The sequence below is a fragment of the Mobula birostris genome, chromosome 24 (assembly GCF_030028105.1).
Source record: "Mobula birostris isolate sMobBir1 chromosome 24, sMobBir1.hap1, whole genome shotgun sequence".
Lineage (NCBI taxonomy): Eukaryota > Metazoa > Chordata > Chondrichthyes > Myliobatiformes > Myliobatidae > Mobula > Mobula birostris.
Genome location: NC_092393.1, coordinates 5730558 through 5750966, shown reverse-complemented (window position 1 = coordinate 5750966; position 20409 = coordinate 5730558). Strand labels below are relative to the sequence as shown.

The window sequence follows — 20409 nt, the reverse complement described above, 5'->3', positions numbered from 1 at the left end:
TCCACCAATGTAGAAAATTGCCTGGTGTGTCTTGTTCACAAAAAGCAGGGCAAACACAATCCCATGAATGACTGCTCATCAGTCAGGTCTCCATAGTCAGCCATGTGATGAAAAGAGTGAGGCACCACTGACTCACAGGTGACCAGTCTAGTTTTCCTGGGAGCTGGTGGTAGACCTGAGGAGAGCTAATGTACCGGCAACCCCTGTTTCCATCCAGGGGGTCAGTGTGGACATGGTGGAGGATTACAAATACCTGGGGATACGAATTGACAATAAACTGGACTGGTCAAAGAACACTGAGGCTGTCTACAAGAAAGGTCAGCGGCGTCTCTATTTCCTGAGGAGACTGAGGTCCTTTAACATCTGCCGGACGATGCTGAGGATGTTCTACAAGTCTGTGGTGGCCAGTGCTATCATGTTTGCTGTTGTGTGCTGGGGCAGCAGGCTGAGGGTAGCAGACACCAACAGAATCAACAAATTCATTCGTAAGGCCAGTGATGTTGTGGAGATGGAACTGGACTCTCTGACGGTGGTGTCTGAAAAGAGGATGCTGTCCAAGTTGCATGCCATCTTGGACAATGTCTCCCATCCACTACATAATGTACTGGTTGGGCACAGGAGTACATTCAGCCAGAGACTCATTCCACTGAGATGCAACACAGAGCGTCATAGGAAGTCATTCCTGCCTGTGGCCATCAAACTTTACAACTCCTCCCTTGGAGGGTCAGACACACTGAGCCAATAGGCTGGTCCTGGACATTTCATAATTTCCTAGCATAATTTACATATTACTATTTAATTATTTATGGTTTTATTACTATTTAATTATTTATGGTGCAACTGTAATGAAAACCAATTTCCCCCGGGATCAATAAAGTATGATTATGACTATGATCCCACTGACTCACAGGTGACCAGTGTAGTTTTCCTGGGAGCACTCCGCTCCTGATTCCACTGCAGCCTTGCTCCAAACATAGAGACATAGAAACATAGAAAATAGGTGCAGGAGTAGGCCATTCGGCCCTTCGAGCCTGCACCGCCATTCAGTATGATCATGGCTGATCATCCAACTCAGAACCCCGCCCCAGCCTTCCCTCCATACCCCCTGATCCCCGTAGCCACAAGGGCCATATCTAACTCCCTCTTAAATATAGCCAATGAACTGGCCTCAACTGTTTCCTGTGGCAGAGAATTCCACAGATTCACCACTCTCTGTGTGAAGAAGTTTTTCCTCATCTCGGTCCTAAAAGGCTTCCCCTTTATCCTCAAACTGTGACCCCTCGTTCTGGACTTCCCCAACATCGGGAACAATCTTCCTGCATCTAGCCCGTCCAATCCCTTTAGGATCTTATACGTTTCAATCAGATCCCCCCTCAATCTTCTAAATTCCAACAAGTACAAGCCCAGTTCATCCAGTCTTTCTTCATATGAAAGTCCTGCCATCCCAGGAATCAATCTGGTGAACCTTCTTTGTACTCCCTCTATGGCAAGGATGTCTTTCCTCAGAATAGGGGACCAAAACTGCACACAATACTCCAGGTGTGGTCTCACCAAGGCCTTGTACAACTGCAGTAGTACCTCCCTGCTCCTGTACTCGAATCCTCTCGCTATAAATGCCAGCATACCATTCGCCTTTTTCACCGCCTGCTGTACCTGCATGCCCACTTTCAATGACTGGTGTATAATGACACCCAGGTCTCGTTGCACCTCCCCTTTTCCTAATCGGCCACTGTTCAGATAATAATCTGTTTTCCTATTTTTGCCACCAAAGTGGATAACTTCACATTTATCCACATTAAATTGCATCTGCCATGAATTTGCCCACTCACCCAACCTATCCAAGTCACTCTGCATCCTCTTAGCATCCTCCTCACAGCTAACACTGCCACCCAGCTTCGTGTCATCCGCAAACTTGGAGATGCTGCATTTAATTCCCTCATCCAAGTCATTAATATATATTGTAAACAACTGGGGTCCCAGCACTGAGCCTTGCGGTACCCCACTAGTCACCGCCTGCCATTCTGAAAAGGTCCCGTTTATTCCCACTCTTTGCTTCCTGTCTGCTAACCAATTCTCCATCCACATCAATACCTTACCCCCAATACCATGTGCTTTAAGTTTGCACACTAATCTCCTGTGTGGGACCTTGTCAAAAGCCTTCTGAAAATCCAAATATACCACATCCACTGGTTCTCCCCTATCCACTCTACTAGTTACATCCTCAAAAAATTCTATGAGATTCGTCAGACATGATTTTCCTTTCACAAATCCATGCTGACTTTGTCCGATGATTTCTCCGCTTTCCAAATGTGCTGTTATCACATCTTTGATAACTGACTCCAGCAGTTTCCCCACCACCGACGTTAGGCTAACTGCTCTATAATTCCCCGGTTTCTCTCTCCCTCCTTTTTTAAAAAGTGGGGTTACATTAGCCACCCTCCAATCCTCAGGAACTAGTCCAGAATCTAACGAGTTTTGAAAAACATGGACCAACGAGTCGAATCTCAGAGCTGAAGTGGAAATGACTGCCCAAAGCACCAAGGCAGCATCTGATGAAGAGTGGCGTCAAAATATTCTGGTAAAACTGATGGGCATCGAAGGGACCACACCCCAATGTTTGGAGCCACACCTCAGTTAAAGGACGATGGTCAGTCATCTAAGCCCCAGGACGTCTTTGGAGAATTTAGAGTCCTAGGCCCAACCATCTGCACTTGCATTACGAATACCCTTCATTTGATTATAAGAATTGGCAAGGTTAGGTAATAGTTGAACAATGGACAACTCTATTCAAAAGCTTCAATGAATGAAGGAGCCCATCTCTGTCTAGATCGTGCTGCTTGCAGGCCTGGCCTGACAAATGACATTCACCGCACAAATGACAAGCAATGATCTTCTCCAACAAGCAGGTCTAAACATACCTCTTCGGTATTCCTCATCATCAGTGTCATGGAGGTCACCAGCGACCACAACTGGAGCAGATACATAAATACTGTGGTTACAAGAGCACTTCAGGGGTTGGGTATTTAGTCTAAGGACATCAGGCACAGGGCAACACCACCACCTGCAGGTTCCCCTCCAAGTCACACACCTTCTTGACTTGGAAATATATCACCAGGTACAAATCCTGGAACACCATCCCCAGCAGCGCTCTGTGAGCATCTTCCCCAGAGGGACTGCATGGTTTAAGGTGGCAACTGACCACCAGCTTCTCAAAGGTAATTAGGAATGGGCCATCTTTGTTGGATTAACATCAATCACTACCTCCTGTGAATCAATACAGCATGTAGGTAAATAAAGTAGATGCTATTATCGAGACTTTAATACTATGTCGTGGTACTCACATTATCCAATGGCAGTTCATGACTGGATGTGGACAGGCTGTGGATGTGTTTCTTTATGTCTGCTTGCAGCTGGTAAACACAAAGGATTATGGTCAGAAGCTTGAACCTTTAATTATCCACAGCCACAGACAAATCCCAAATCTTGGATTAACAAAGTATAACTAAACCAAATGATTACAAGGGAGCTGGGACAGGTAAATCACCGTCAAACCTGGAACTGTGGCTGAGCTTTGGGACAAGCAGGAAGCCTCTCATTCTGCCGACTGCCCTCCAAGGGAGGTGGGTGAGGGGGACATTCCCTGGTAAATGCCGTGGTTGTTCAAACTGAGTTTTGTTACCATTTGAATAGGAGTCCTGTGAACAGTCTTCCTTTGTTGACGGGCTCAATGCTAGGATAGAGAACATGAAACATGGTACAGGAACAGTTCCTTTAGTCCAAGATGTTGTTCTAAAGTAATTAAACTAGTAATTAAATGCCAAATTAAGCTAATTTCTTCTGCCTACAAAATGTCAATATCCCTCCATTCTCTGTACTTTTACGTGCTTGTCTAAAACCCTCTTAAACAACCCTGTCATATTTATCTCTCCCAGCAGCACATTCAAAGCACTCACCACTCTCTGCAAAAAAAAAAACAACTTGGTCTGCATATCTTCTTTTAAATTACCGCTTCGCATGTTAAATGTATGCCCACTAATATTAGACATTTCAACCCTGGAAAGACAGGTATTGGCTGTCTATTCTATCTATGCCTGTCATAGTCTCATACACCTCGTTTAGATCTCTTGTCAGCCTCCGCCGCTCGGGATAAAACAAAACAGGTTTTCCAGCCTCTCCTCATAGCGCATGCCCTTTAATCTAGGCACCAACCTAGTAAATCTCTTCTGCACTCTCTCCAAAGACTTCACATCCTCCCTATAATGGGGTAAGCAGAATTCAATGCAATATTCCAGATGTGGTCTAATCAATTTTATAAAGCTGCAACCTAACTTCCTGACATGAAACATGACTTCTACGTGAAACATTGCCATAGAAAAGCAGCAACCACCATTAAAGATCCTCACCACCCAGACCATGCCCTTTTCTCGCTGCTGCCATCAAGTAGAAGGTACAAGAGCCTCAGGGCTCACACCATCAGATTCAAGAACAGTTACTACTCCTCAACCACCAGGCTCTTGAACAAAAAGGATAACCACACTCATTTAAGGACACTTTTATCTTGTTAGTTCATGCTTGTTGTTTATTGCTATTTATTTATTTATTTATTATCTACATTTGCACAGTTTGCTTACAGTTTGCAGATCCTGTTTACATTTACTGTTCTATAGATTTGCTAAGTATGCCTGCAGAAAAAGAATCTCAGGGTTGTGTATGTGGTGACATGTATGTACTCTGATAATAAATTTTACTTTGAACTTTGAACTTTGAACTTGTCATGGTCCGGTCCGTGAAGTCCGTATTCCGGTTCACGGTCCAGTCCATCGACCCTTGCTCCAGGTTTTCCTGTCTACCCTGTTTCTTTTCTTGTTGAGCTCTAATTGAGCCAGCTGATGCTCGTTGGGGCTGGCTGCATAAATACCTCCAGAGACCAGGGCATGGCTGCTGCGTTGTTCTCGTCCTACTCCTTGTATCCCTTCCTCTCCCTCCTGTTTCCTCGCCTGAAGCCCTGCCTTGTCTTGCCGGTAACTCTCGCCTCACCTGAAGTTCTTGTCTCGCCTTGCATTGCCTGAAGCCTTGCCTTGTCTTACTGGTAACTCTTGCCTCGTCTCACCTGCAGTCTTGTCCTGGAGCCACCCTGTACCTAGCTCCCTTCCTGTCCCTTGCCTACGCCCAGGTAAGCCAGGCTGTCTTGCCGTTGGTTCTGTCCCTTCCTGTTTAATGCCTCCGTCGGGTGGTGATCCGCGCCCTGCCCAGGAGAACTGTGCCCTGCCCAGGTGGAGCCTGCCTAGCCTCAAGCCTGAAGACTCCAGCCTCCTGCCTCCTGCCAAGCCTTGCCTCTAGCCTCAAGCCTGAAGACTCCAGCCTCCTGCCTCCTGCCAAGCCTCACCTCTAGCCTCAAGCCTGAAGACTCCAGCCTCGTCCTGCCTGCCTGCCAAGCCTCATCCTTGCCTAGTTCTGGGGTCTGAGCCAGAGGCAAGACCCAGGTACTGGGTCCTTGTCCAGTCTCTGGCTCGGAGTCCAAGCCCGGGCTCCTAGCTCTCTTGTCCAGTCCTGTTCTGGGTTCCTGGTTTTCGTGTCCATGTCCTTGCCCTCACTCTGTATCCTAGTCCTGTCTCTAGTACTTCAGTGTCTGTGTCCCAGCCACCTCCGTATGACAGAACTCATGCAAAGGAAATCTCATCAGTCATCAATATATTAACTGGACAATTGCTTCTAACCAAAAATCATGAAATTTATGGTTTAACGAGCTAAGTAATCACAGGAGAACATCACCTTCCTGAGAATGTCAGACTAAATTAGACTAGGGTCTCCCTGGCTAGACCCATGAACATACAAGGGAAGCCAATGTCTCAGCAATTCTGTTGAGAGAAGGGAATGTTTCCTCCTCCCTGCTGTAGCTTGTACAAAGATAGAATAGAGTCAAGCTGTAAATCTGAAGCTCAAGCAGGAAATGCTAGGAACTGAGGCAGCATCTGAGAGAAAAGAGTCTCAACACTTCAGATCAACAAGCCTTAACATTGTTTCTGCCTCTAAGTATTCCAGCATTACCCACCTCATTCTGACTTACAGGACTCGCCTCCACGGACAAGTCTTCATCACTTCCTAAAGTGGCACAGCCAGTCTATCAGTCACGTAAAGCAAGTCTGCAAACTTGGCCACAAAGCCAACAATTCTGTTATCAAAATCACTGACATATAAGGTAAAAAGAAGCAGTCCCAACACAGACCCCTGTGAAACACCACTAGTCACTGGCAGCCGACCAGAAAGAAGAAGAAAAAGGAAGACCTTAACTCCGAGTGGAGTCATCGGGACGCCGTCATGACGGCGTTTCTTTAGCAAGCTTTCTTATTTTTACGAGGTCGAGTTGCTAGCTCGACGCTCAGCCCAGCACGGATGGAAAGTGTGCAAGGGAGCCGGCTGGATTCGAACTCGGGAGCCTTCGCTCCGAAGTCTGGCACTGATGCCACTATGCCACCAGCTGGCTACAGCCGACCAGAAAAGGTTCCTTTTATTCCCACTTTTTGCCTCCTGACAAACAGCCACTGCTTTATCCATACTGGAATCTTTCCTGTAATACCATGGGCTCTTACTTCATTTAGCAGCCTCATGTATGGCACCTTGTCAAAGGCCTTCTGAAAATCCAAGTACACAAGATCCACTAATTCTCCTTTGTCTATCCTGTTTGTTATTTTTTCAAAGAATTCCAACAGATTTGTCTGGCAAGATTTTCTCTTACGGAAACCATGCTGACTTTGGCCTATTTTATCATGTGCCTCCAAGTACCCCAAAACCACATCCTTAACAATTGATTCCAACATCTTCCCAACAACATAGGTCAGACTAACTAGCCTATAATTTCCTTTCTTCTGCTCCTCTCCCTTGAGGAGTGGAGCAACATTTGCAATTTTCCAGTCCCTTGGAACCATGCCAGAAACTGCTGATTCTTGAAAGATCATTACTAATGCCTCCATAATCTCTCCAGCCACCTCTTTCAGAACCCTGGGGTGTAGACCATCTGGTCCAGGTATTTTATCTAGCTTCAGGCCTTTCAGTTTCCCGAGCACTTTCTCCGTAGTAATGGCAACTTCTCTCCCCTGAAACTCTCAAACTTCCGGAAGGATGTGAACATTGTGTAGGCATATTAGTTATGTATTTAATTACTAGTTTAATTAATTCACCACAACATTGTGTTCCTGTGCTGTACTGTTCTATGTTCTATGACATGGTTGCCTTGGGATCAGCATAGCAAAAGTTCACTTGAACAGTTTTTGGGGTGAGAATCTGAAATTGGAAAGAAGGTTGGCTTAAAAGAAAGAGAATAACGGTCATTGAAATGGATGGACTTGTAACCAGGTGTCTAATTATTAACTCAACTCATGTCAAAGCAGTTGCCCAGAATTTCAGCCTCCATGTTTTCCTGTTTGGTGCCCACTGAAATATTTCCAATACCTTCTGTGCAAGGGTTTGGATCACACCCTGGATCTTATTGTTGATTTGATCGTTGACCCTCTTGAGCTGGGTGTGCAGCGTGTTCTGGATCTGATCCAGTGAGATCATGCTGGCAGTGTCCTCCTTTAGCCCTTGCCAGTCCAGGTCTTCCGGCAACTGCGAAATGACCTCCCGAAGATGCCTCATGTTGTTGAGAACCACGCAGAGCTGCAGCGACCTCACAGCATTCACATCTGACTAGGAAAGTATAGCGGAAAAAAGTTATTAATTAATTTCCGGCTGTCCTCCACTCACATCATAGATTTGTTTTTGAAGTGGTGAACATTTAAAGGTTTATAACAGGGACAAGAACAACATTCATGAACCATTAGGTGGCAAAGCAGATCCCAGCACCCAAATGGCCTTCTCCAGTTGTCAGGATGGATGAGCTACACCAGCTGCACCTCTTGTGGTATCTGGGTGAGGCTGGGAACTCTCGAGCTGATTTTTCATCTGGGTTACACTCAGTCCTTACTCGGGCATATGGTTGGGTAACTTGATCAACACGTACGAGTTGCACCAAAGAGCCTGCGTCACTCTAAGACTCTATTTCCTTTCTCACTTGGCCAATATTGAGGCTTTCTCGACCTAAGGCCCTCCTTTGATCAGGTTTGACAGAGAAGGCACACCACATTACCTCTCAGTGTCAGGCTGTGCCTGAGAATAAGTAATTCCTTTTTTTATATTTTTTTACATCCAATTGTCTCTATGATTAACTCCCCAGGCTTCCCAGTAATGTCGTCTTGTTATGTCAATTCTTAGTACATCATAGATTACTGTTAACTATAGTCGAATATTAATGAAATGCAAATTGTTTGATGAAATACAGATTAACGAGGTGCAGTCAGTACTCACATCATTTGTGTTTTCTTGGTCTCCCCTGGACGACAGTTCCTCTGCCTTCTGCTCAATGAGTCGACAGTACATTAACGCAATTTTGCACATATCCTGTAACAGGAGGAGTCCATGAGTCTTCCAGTCTCACTACCGGTAAACAGACGGGATGGGGTTTGAAGATGTTAGTATGACTGGCACGCTGTCTTACCTCTGCAGACTGGAGAATGTTTGCTTTTCACTTCTACTCAGGGGGACTAAAGAGGGGAGGAGTGGTATTTAGGGGTCAGGATTGGACAAATTACCCCATTCTATAATAAATTTAGGAAGGATTTGTGCCCAAGTCTGACTCTCTAGGTGGCCTCCTGTGGAGGGGTTAGACCTTTGGTCTGGATCAAGCATACCACAGCCAAGGGGAGCTTCATCCTTTTGCAAAGTCTACCCTACCTTCCATGTGGGGTTGTTGGACAGCTGCTAGATGGGTAACCAGCATTAATTACCAACACACTTCATTGTGGGAAATATGCATCAGCCACCTGCGATTTTTAGTCACTTCTGACTACAGCAACAAGTGATTGGATTAATGTGTCATAAACACAAGAGATTCTGCAGGTGCTCCAGCTTATTTCGCTAGTCTGATGGGGAACAGGTACGAGAGGAGTGTCGAGGCCAAGATCAGATCTTGTTGAATAGTGGGGTAGGCTTGAGGGGACGAGTAGCCTTCTCCTGCTTATGCTTGTTATGTTATATCCACGAATATGGTTACAGGTGTACCATGCACAAAAAGGGCAGTGGTAACACACTAAACAACCCAGACTCCAACTTCCAAGCGCTAGTCTGGCCAGGGCAGGTGCACGTGTGGGGTAGCACTGTGCGGCCGCTGCTTATCCCCCATAGCCGAAAGATCCTCAGAAGGTATGCTAGCGGAGCTGGGAGAGTGAGGAGTTCATAGACTGGAGTTACAGGGAAGTAGTCGCCGCTAGATTGCAGCAGGTGAGTAGCTGGGTGACTGTCAGGAGAAGGAATGGGAATTGAACAGGCAGTTAGTTCAGAGCACCCCTGTAGCCATTCCCCTCAATAATAAATATACCATTTTGGGTACTGTTGTGAGGGATGACCTCCCAGGGGATTGCTACGGAGACCGGGTTACTGGCACTGAGCATGGGTCTGTGGTGCAGAAGGGAAAGGGGGAAAAGCGGGGAGCGGTAATGATAGGGGACTCGATAGTCAGATGAACAGACAGGAGACTTTGTGGATGTGAACTGGACACACAGATGGTTGGTTGCCTCCCAGGTGCCAGGGTCAGGATGTCTCAGGTCGTGTCCACAATATTTTGGAGGGGAGGGAGAGCAGCCAGATGTCTTGGTACATATTGGTAACAATGACATAGGAAGGAAAGCAAAGAGGTCCTGACGAGAGAATTCAGAGAGCCAGGCAGAAAGCTGAGACGCTGGACTGCAGATAGTAAATTCTAGATTGCTGTCTGTGCCATGTGCCGGCGAGGAGAGAAACTGGATGATTTGGCAGATAAATGCGTGGCTGAGAAAGCCTTGGCGAGTAGGGTAAAGGAAAACCCCAAGGCATTCTTCAATTATGTGAAGGAAAAAAGGATGACAGGAGTGAAGGTAGGACCGATTAGAGATAAAGGTGGGAAGATGTGCCTGGAGGTTGTGGAAGTGAGCGAGGTCCTCAATGAATACTTCTCTTCGGTATTCACCAATGAGAAGGAACTTGATGATGGTGAGGACAACATGAGTGAGGTTGATGTTCTGGAGCATGTTGATATTAAGGGAGAGGAGGTGTTGGAGTTGTTAAAATACATTAGGACAGATAAGTCCCCAGGACCTGACGGAATATTCCCCAGGCTGCTCCACGAGGCGAGAGAAGAGATTGCTGAGCTTCTGGCTAGGATCTTTATGTCCTCGTTGTCCACGGGAATGGTACCGGAGGATTGGAGGGAGGCGAATATTGACCCCTTGTTCAAAAAAGGTAGAAGGGATAGTCCAGGTAATTATAGACCAGTGAGCCTTGCGTCTGTATGGGAAAGCTGTTGGAAAAGATTCTTAGAGATAGGATCTATAGGCATTTAGAGAATCATGGTCTGATCAGGGACAGTCAGCATGGCTTTGTGAAGGGCAGATCGTGTCTAACAAGCCTGATAGAGTTCTTTGAGGAGGTGACCAGGCATATAGATGAGGGTAGTGCAGTGGATGTGATCTATATGGATTTTAGTAAGGCATTTGACAAGGTTCCACACGGTAGGCTTATTCAGAAAGTCAGAAGGCATGGGATCCAGGGAAGTTTGGCCAGGTGGATTCAGAATTGGCTTGCCTGCAGAAGGCAGAGGGTGGTGGTGGAGGGAGTACATTGAGATTGGAGGATTGTGACTAGTGGTGTCCCACAAGGATCTGTTCTGGGACCTCTACTTTTCATGATTTTTATGAACGACCTGGATGTCGGGGTAGAAGGGTGGGTTGGCAAGTTTGCAGATGACACAAAGGTTGGTGGTGTTGTAGATAGTGTAGAAGATTGTCAAAGATTGCAGAGAGACATTGATAGGATACAGAAGTGGGCTGAGAAGTGGCAGATGGAGTTCAACCTGGAGAAGTGTGAGGTGGTACACTTTGGAAGGAGAAACTCCATGGCAGAGTACAAAGTAAATGGCAGGATACTTGGTAGTGTGGAGGAGCAGAGGGATCTCGGGGTACATGCCCACAGATCCCTGGGAAAGTTGCCTCACAGGTGGATAGGGTAGTTAAGAAAGCTTATGTGGTGTTAGCTTTCATAAGTCAAGGGATAGAGTTTAAGAGTCGCAATGTAATGATGCAGTTCTATAAAACTCTGGTTAGGCCACACTTGGAGTACTGTGTCCAGTTCTAGTCCCCTCACTATAGGAAGGATGTGGAAGATTTGGAAAGGGTACAGAGGAGATTTACCAGGACGCTGCCTGATTTAGAAAGTATGCATTATGATCAGAGATTAAGGGAGCTAGGGCTTTACTCTTTGGAGAGAAGGAGGATGAGAGGAGACATGATAGAGGTGTACAAGATAATAGGAGGAATAGATAGAGTGGATAGCCAGCGACTCTTCCCCAGGGCACCACTGCTCAATACAAGAGGACATGGCTTTAAGGTAAGGGGTGGGAAGTTCAAGGGGGATATTAGAGGAAGGTTTTTTACTCAGAGAGTGGTTGGTGCGTGGAATGCACTGCCTGAGTCAGTGGTGGAGGCAGATACACTAGTGAAGTTTAAGAGACTACTAGACAGGTATATGGAGGAGTTTAAGGTGGGGGCTTATATGGGAGGCAGGGTTTGAGGGTCAGCACAACATTGTGGGCTGAAGAGCCTGTACTGTGCTGTACTGTTCTATGTTCTATGAGAAGCTGGTGCAGGAGGCAGGGCTTCAGGTTTTTGGATCATTGGGATCTCTTCAGGGGGAAGTACAACCTATACAAAAGGGACAGGTTGCTCCTGAACCCAAAGGAAACCAATATTCTCTTGGGCAGGATTGTTAGAGCTGTTGTGAAGGGTTTAAACCAATTTGGCTGGGGGATGGAAACTGTAGTGGAGGGGCACAGGATAGAATGGATGGTAAAAAAGCAAAGATAGCATGCAGTCAGATTGTCAGGAAGGGCAGGCACATGATAGGACACAATTGCAGCCAGCAGGGTGAGTATCAGTGCATCAGGGATGCAGAATCAAAAAAGGTAGCAAATACAGTACTCAAAGTGATATATCTCAATGCACAGAGTATAAGAAATAAGGTGGATGATCTTGTTGCACTTTTACAGATTGCCAAGTATGATATTGTGGCCATCACTGAATCGTGGCTGAAGGATGGTTGTAGTTGGGAGCTGAATGTCCAAGGTTACCTATTGTATCGGAGGGATAGGAAGGTAGGCAGAGTGGATGGCATGCTTCCGCTGGTGAAGAATGGCATCAAATCAGTAGAAAGATGTGATGTAGGATCAGAAGGTGTTGAATCCTTGTGGGCTGTGTTAAGAAACCACAAGGAGTAAAACGAACCTGATACAGTAGCAGCTATATACAGGCCTCCAAACAGTAGCTGGGATGTGGACCACAGGTTACAATGGGAAATAGAAAAGGTGTGTCAAAAAGGCAATCTTATAATAGTCATGGGAGATTTTAACATGCAGGTCAATTGGGAAAATCAGGTTGGTAATGGATCTCAAGAGGGTAGATTTGTTGATTGCCTCTTAGATGGCTTTTTAGAGCAGTTTTTCCTTGAGTCTACTGGGGATCAGCTATACTGGATTGGGTGTTATGTAATGAACCAGAGGCAATTAGGGAGCTTAAGGTAAAGGAACCCATAGGAGGCATGATCACAGTATGATTGAATTCGACTTGATATTGTGGCCATCACTGAGACGTGGCTAAAGGATGCATGTCTCTGGGAGCTGAATGTCCAAGGATACACGGTGTATCGGAAGGATAGGAAGGTAGGCAGAGGGGGAGGCGTGGCTTTATTGGTAAGAAATGATATTAAATCATTAGAAAGAGGTGATATAGGATCGGAAGGTGCAGAATCTTTATGGGTTGAGCTAAGAAATCACAGGGGTAAAAGGACCCTGATGGCAGTTATTTACAGGCCTCCAAACAGCTGCAGGGATGTGAACTACAAATTACAACAGGAAATAGAAAAGGCTTGTCAGAAGGGCAGTGTTATGATAATTGTGGGGGATTTTAACATGCAAGTTGATTGGGAAAATCAGGTCGGCACTGGATCTCAAGAGAGAGAATTTGTAGAATGTCTACGAGATGGCTTTTTAGAACAGCTTGTTGTTGAGCCCATTAGGGGATCGGCTGTACTGGATTGGGTATTGTGTAATGAACCGGAGGTGATTAGAGAGATTGAGGTGAAGGAACCCTTAGGAGGCAGTGATCATAACATGATTGAGTTCACTGTGAAATTTGAAAAAGAGGCCGAAATCTGATGTGTCGGTATTTCAGTGGAGTAAAGGAAATTACAGTGGCATGAGAGAAGAACTGGCCAAAGTTGACTAGAAAGGGATACTGGCGGGAAAGACGGCAGAGCAGCAGCGGCTGGAGTTTATGTGAGAAGTGAGGAAGGTGCAAGACAGGTATATTCCAAAAAAGAAGAAATTTTTGAATGGAAAAACGATGCAACCGTGGTTGACAAGAGAAGTCAAAACCAAAGTTAAAGCAAAGGAGAGGGCATACAAGGAAGCAAAAATTAGTGGGAAGACAGAGGATTGGGAAGTTTTTAAAACCTTACAAAAGGAAACTAAGAAGGTCATTAAGAGAGAAAAGATTAACTATGAAAGGAAGCTAGAAAAGAGCTAAAAGCTTTTTCAAGTATATAAAGAGTAAAAGACAGGTGAGAGTAGATATAGGACCGATAGAAAATGATGCTGGAGAAATTGTAATGGGAGGTAAGGAGATGGCCGAGGAACTGAATGAGTATTTTGCATCTGTCCTCACTGAGGAAGACATCAGCAGTATACCGGACACTCAAGGGTGGCAGGGAAGAGAAGTGTGCGCAGTCACAATTACGACAGAGAAAGTACTCAGGAAGCTGAATAGGCTAAAGGTAGATAAATCTCCTGGATCAGATGCAATGCACCCTTGTGTTCTGAAGGAAGTAGCTGTGGAGATTGCGGAGGCATTGGCGATGATCTTTCAAAAGTCGATAGATTCTGGCATGGTTCCGGAGGACTGGAAGATTGTAAATGTCACTCCGCTATTTAAGAAGGGGGCAAGGAAGCAAAAAGGAAATTATAGACCTGTTAGCTTGACATCGGTGATTGGGAAGTTGTTGGAGTTGATTGTCAAGGATGAGGTTACAGAGTACCTGGAGGCATATGACAAGATAGGCAGAACTCAGCATGGATTCCTGAAAGGAAAATCCTGCCTGACAAACCTATTACAATTTTTTGAGGAAATTACCTAGACAAGGGAGATGCAGTGGATGTTGTATATTTGGATTTTCAGAAGGCCTTTGACAAGGTGCCACACATGAGGCTGCTTAACAAGATAAGAGCCCATGGAATTACGGGAAAGTTACATACGTGGATAGAGCATTGGCTGATTGGCAGGAAACGGAGTGGGAATAAAGGGATCCTATTCTGGTTGGCTGCCGGTTACCAGTGGTGTTCCACAGGGGTCCGTGTTGGGGCCGCTTCTTTTTACATTGTACATCAACAATTTGGATTATGGAATAGATGGCTTTGTGGCTAAGTTTGCTGACGATATGAAGATAGGTGGAGGGGCCGGTAGTGCTGAGGAAACGGAGAGTCTGCAGAGAGACTTGCATAGATTGGAAGAATGGGCAGAGAAGTGGCAAATGAAGTACAATGTTGGAAAGTGTATGGTTATCCATTTTGGCAGAAGTAATAAACGGGTAGACTATTATTTAAATGGGAAAAGAATTCAAAGTTCTGAGATGCAACGGGACTTGGGAGTCCTCGTACAGGATTCCCTTAAAGTTAACCTCCAGGTTGAGTCGGTAGTGAAGAAGGCGAATGCAATGTTGGCATTCATTTCTAGAGGAATAGAGTATAGGAGCAGGGATGTGATGTTGAGGCTCTATAAGGCGCTGGTGAGACCTCACTTGGAGTACTGTGGGCAGTTTTGGTCTCCTTATTTAAGAAAGGATGTGCTGACATTGGAGAGGGTACAGAGAAGATTCACTAGAATGATTCCGGGAATGAGAGGGTTAACATATGAGGAACATTTGTCCACTCTTGGACTGTATTCCTTGGAGTTTTGAAGAATGAGGGGAGACCTTATAGAAACATTTCGAATGTTGAAAGGCATGGCAGAGTAGATGTGGCAAAGTTGTTTCCCATGATGGGGGAGCCTAGTACAAGAGGGCATGACTTAAGGATTGAAGGGCGCCCATTCAGAACAGAAAAGCAAAGAAATTTTTTTAGTCAGAGGGTGGTGAATCTATGGAATTTGTTGCCATGGGCAGCAGTGGAGGCCAAGTCATTGGGTGTATTTAAGGCAGAGATTGATAGGGATCTGAGTAGCCAGGGCATCAAAGGTTATGGTGAGAAGGCAGGGGAGTGGGACTAAATGGGAGAATGGATCAGCTGATGAAAAAATGGCGGAGCAGACTCGATGGGCCGAATGGCTGACTTCTGCTCCTTTGTCTTATTGTCTTATGGTCTTATGGAAATTTGATAAAGAGAAAGTAAAGTCTGACGTAGCAGTATTTCAGTGGAGTAAAGGAAATTACAGTGGTATGAGAGAGGAGTTGGCGAAAGTAAATTGTAAGGAGCTGCTGGCAGGGATGTCAGCAGAGCAGTAATGGCTTGCGTTTCTGGGAAAAATGAGGATGGAGCAGAATAAGTATATTCCAAAAACAAAGAAATACTCAAATGGCAAAATAGTACAACTGTGGCTGACTAAGGAAGTCGAAGCTAATGTAAAAGCAAAAGAGAGGGTATACAACAAAGCGAAAATTAGTGGGAAGACAGAGGATTGGGAAGCTTTTAAAAACCTACAGAAAGCAACTGAAAGAATCTTTGGGAAGGAAAAGATGGAATATTAAAACAAGCTAGCAAACAATATCAAGGTGGATAGAAAAAGCTTTTTCAACTATGTAAAAAATAAAAGAGAGATGAAAGAGGATATAGGACCGTTAGAAATGAGGCCGGAGAAATAATACCGGGGACAAGGAGATGGCAGATGAACTAAGTGAGTATATTGCATCAGTCTTCATTGTGCAAGACACTAGCAGTGTGCCAGATGTTGAAGGGTGTGCGGGAAGAGAAGTGGGTGCAGTTACTATTACAAGGAAGAAGTTGCTCAAAAAGCTGAAAGACCCAAAGGTACGTCAGTCACTCAGACCAGATGAACTGCACTCTGGAGTTCTGAAAGAAGTAGCAGTAGAGATTGTGGAGGCATTAGTAATAATCTTTCAAAAATCATTGGACTCTGGCATGGTGTCACTCTACTCTTTAAGAAAGAAGGAAGGCAGCAGGAAGGAAATTAGAGACCAGCTAGCCTAACCTCAGTGGTTGGGAAGATCTCTCTCATCCCCTAATTGTCAGAGTGTACAAAAATCATGCTCAGTCCTCCAACTTGCTTTAAATATATTTCTCATCTTGACCTTAACCAGTTGACCCATAGCCTGAGACTATAACCCAAATTTTAAACTTGGCAGCCTGAGGAATCCACCTCTTTGCCTCTTCCTTTCCAGACTTCCATCACTTTCCAAAAGACCATAAGACATAGGAGCAGAATTAGGCCGTTAGGCCCATCAAGTCTGCTCTGCCATTTCATCATGACTGATCTGACTTCCCTCTCAGCCCCAAAGTCCAGCCTTCAATGACAGTTTTTCTGATTCTTTTAAGCTGACATCCTTCCTGTCCTATTTCAACAATCGTTCAAGTGAACTTCTGCTGTATTGACCCCAAGGCAACCACATCACAGAACATAGAAGAGGCACGTGAAAACCCTAATGTTGTGCTGAGTTAGTTAAACTAAACTAAACTAAACTAATCTCTTCTGCTGACACAATGCTCACACCCTTCCATTACCTGCACATTCACATGAACATCCAAGAGCCTCTCAAATGCCTCTGGGATATTTGCCTCCCCCACCAACCCTGGCAGCTCTTCCCAGGCAGCCACCACTCAGTGCGTGATAAAACGATCTGCACGTCTCCTTTGAACAAAAACACAAGAAATTCTGCAGGTGCTGGACGTCAAAAGCAACACACAAAAATATGCTGGAGGAACTTGGCAGGTCGGGCAGCATCTACAAAGAGTTGACATTTCACACTGATGCCTTTCATCAGGATTCGTCTGAATTTACCACCTTAAATACATGCCTCTAATATTAGAAACTTGAGTCACAGGAAAAGATATTAGCTGCTTGCTTATTCTATCTATATTCTTCATAATCTTATAAATCTCCATCAGATCTTCCCTCAGCCTCTGTTGCTGCAGAGAAAACAACCCAAGTCTGTCCAACTTTGTCCTACAGCACATGCTCTCCGATCCAGGCAGCATCCTGGTAAACCTCTTCTACAGAGAGAGAGAGGGGAGGGGGGAGAAGGGGGAGGGGGGAGAGGGGGGAGGGGGGAAGAGAGAGGGGGAGGGGAAGAGAGGGGGAGGGGGAGAGACAGGAGGAGGGGGAAGAGATAGGGAGAGGGAGGGGGGAGAGAAGGGGAGGGGAGAGAAGGGGAGGGGGTAGGAGGGGGAAAGGGGAGGAGAGGGGTTGGGGAAAGGGGGAGGAGGGGTAGGAGGGGAAAGAGAGGGGGGAAGAGAGAAGGGGAGGGGTGAGAAGGGGAGAGAAGGGGAGGGGAGAGAAGGGGTGGGGGAGAGGGGGGCGGGGAGGAGGAGAGGGGGTAGGAGGGGGAAAGGGGAGGAGGGGTAGGAGGGGGAAAGGGGAGGAGAAGGGTTGGGGAAGGGGAGGAGGGGTAGGAGGGGGAAGGGGAGGAGAAGGGTTGGGGAAGGGGAGGAGAGGGGGTGGGGGGAAAGGGAGAGGAGAGGGGGTGGGGGAAAGGGGAGGAGAGGGGGTGGGGGGAAAGGGGAAGAGAGAGGGAAAGAGGGAAGAGAGAGGGGGAGGGGTGAAGAGCGAGGGGGAAGAGAGAAGGGGAGGGGAGAGAATGCGAGGGGGAGGGGACAGGGGAGGGGAGGGGGGTAGGAGGGGGAAGGGGAGGAGAGTGGTTGGGGAAGGGGAGGAGAGGGGGTTGGGGGGAAAAGGGGGAGGAGAGGGGGTGGGGGGAAATGTGGAGGAGGGAGGAGAGGGGAGTAGGGGGTGAGGGGGAGGCGGAGAGGGGGTAGGGAGTGAGCGGGATGCAGTGAGGGATGAGGGAGAGGGGGAGGGGGAGAGTGGGTAGAGAGGGTAGAGGAGGGGGATAGGGGAAGGGGAAGAGGAGGGGTAGAGGGGGAGGGAGGGGTAGGCAGTTGGGGGCGAGGGAGATGGGGAGGTGGAGGAGGGGGGTAGAGGTGAGGGGCGAGATGGGGAAGAGATAGGGAGAGAGAGGGAGGGAGGGGGTAAGGAGGAGGGGAGGGGGGAAGGTGGAGGGGAGGGGGGAAGGAGGCGGGGAGGGAGGGGGTAAGGCGGAGGGGAAGGAGGGGGGAGGAGAGGGTGAAGGAGAGAGTAGAGTGGAGGAGAGGAGGGAGATAGATATAGATATGGGGGTGGGAAAGAGCAAGAGTGAGAACAAGTGAGATTTCAATGGTAAACACAAATACAAGAACAGCACAATGGCCTGCGGCTGACGTCACACTCACCTCGGTCAGCTTGACCATGATGACAAATGCTTGCTCAGAGTCTGGCCAGCTCAGTTGCGTCCACGTCTGTTTGATCTTGAGGTAGCAGGTTGCAATATCTACAGCAGAGTTGCTGTGCTTGGTTTTCTCTCCCAGACTCTCCAGCTGTGGAAACATTATCTGAAAGTTAGTCTCTGTAAGGACTGTACTTCAAAAACACATCCATCCCATTACTGTAAAGCAAACTTAGGGCAAAGTGTGCAATAAGTGTCTGAAAATTTAGGGCATCATTTGAACAGCGATGGATGGATGACCGTATAAACAAATGGACACTGTGAAACAATGCCCCATCACCAGGAGCACCACTGGCAGCTCAGTTTGGGCAGGAATGATAGATCGCTCAATGTTCCATTTTCATTGTTTTCGACGTGATAGAGGGGAGGGGTGTGGTAGCATTACTATCAGGGAAAGTATCACAGCCGTGCTCAAACAGAACCGACTGGAAGGCTCGTCTACCAAAGAATAAAAATGGGATGACCACATTAATAGGATTATGTTATAGACCACCCAACAGTCAGGTGGGATTTAGAGGAGCAAATTTGTAGAGAGACAGACTTCAGATGCAGGAAAAATAAGGTTGTGAGAGTAGGTGCTTTTAACCTTCCACAAATTGACTGGGACTCCTATCCTGTAAAAAGACTGGATGAGATAGAGCTTGTCAAATGTGTTCAGGAAAGTTTCCTTAATCAATATATAGAAGTCCCAGCTGGAGAGAAAGCAGTACTGGATCTCCGATTTGGAAACAGAACAACGCAGGGGACACTTTATCTATTGATCGTAATTCCATTATTTTCAAGATAATTTTAGAGAAGAATAGGTCTGATCCTTGGGCTGAGATTCTAAATTAGAGAATGGCCAATATTGATGGCATCAGAAAGGATCTGGCAAGTGTGGATTGGGACAGGTTGCTTTCTGGCAAAGGCGTGCTTGGTAAGTGGGAGGCCTTCAAAAGTTAAATTTTGAGAGCACAAAATGTGTATGTTCTAATTAGAATAAAAATCAAGGCTGGCGGGTTTGGGGAAGCTTGGTTTTCGAAGGATATTGAAGCCCTGATGAAGAATATGAAGGAGATGCATAGCAGGTATGAGTACAATGAGTAAAGGACAGTGTCAGTCCTTGGGAAAGCCTCAATGCCCTGCAGAGCCAGCAACACGAATCATTTTTATTACAGCTGAATCTGTATTTGTGAGGGATCAAAGCATGATCGGTTACTGTGCATCACCTCCACTAAGCAACAGCATTTGTCTGCAAGTGAAGGAGAAATCAGGGCACCTGGCCCATTGAGTCTGCTCTGCCGTTTCAGCATGGCTGAACCAGTTCCCTCCCAATTCCACCCTCCTGCCTTCTCCTCAATCTTTCATGCTCTGACTGATCTAGAACCCATTAATCTCTGCCTTAAATGCACCCAATGACTTGGCCTCCACAGATTCACCACCCACTGGCTGAAGAAATTCTTCCTCTTCTCTTTCCTAAATGTATGTCCCTCTATTCTGAGGCTGTGCCCTCTGGCCCTAGGCTCCCCCACCATAGGAAACATCCCCTCCATATCCACTCCATCTCCACCTTTCAACATTTGATAGGTTTCAATGAGATCCCCTCTCATTCTCCTGAATTCCGGTGAGCACAGGCCCAGGACCTTCAATGCTCACATGATAACCCATTCATTCCCAGAATCATTCTCGTGAACCTCCTCTTCAATGCCATCAGATCCTTTCTTAAATATAGGCCCCAAAACTGCTCAGAGTACTCCAAGTGAGGCCTCACCAGTGCCTTATAAAGCCTCAATATTACATCCTTTTTATTTTACATTCTAGTCC

The 20409-nt window shown here is 46.4% G+C and overlaps 1 protein-coding gene across 3 annotated transcripts in view; it reads right to left on the bottom strand.

The window, feature by feature from the left end:
• Positions 1-20409, bottom strand: part of unc13d (unc-13 homolog D (C. elegans)) — a 205838-nt gene that overhangs the window by 42512 nt on the left and 142917 nt on the right. For all 3 annotated transcript variants that reach the window (XM_072242643.1, XM_072242641.1, XM_072242642.1), the window contains exons 21-24: positions 18554-18697; positions 8344-8436; positions 7450-7686; positions 3342-3410 (exon numbers count right to left, since the gene is read on the bottom strand). In XM_072242643.1, the coding sequence (XP_072098744.1) occupies positions 3342-3410; positions 7450-7686; positions 8344-8436; positions 18554-18697 (543 nt within the window). The remainder of the gene's footprint in view (positions 1-3341; positions 3411-7449; positions 7687-8343; positions 8437-18553; positions 18698-20409) is intronic.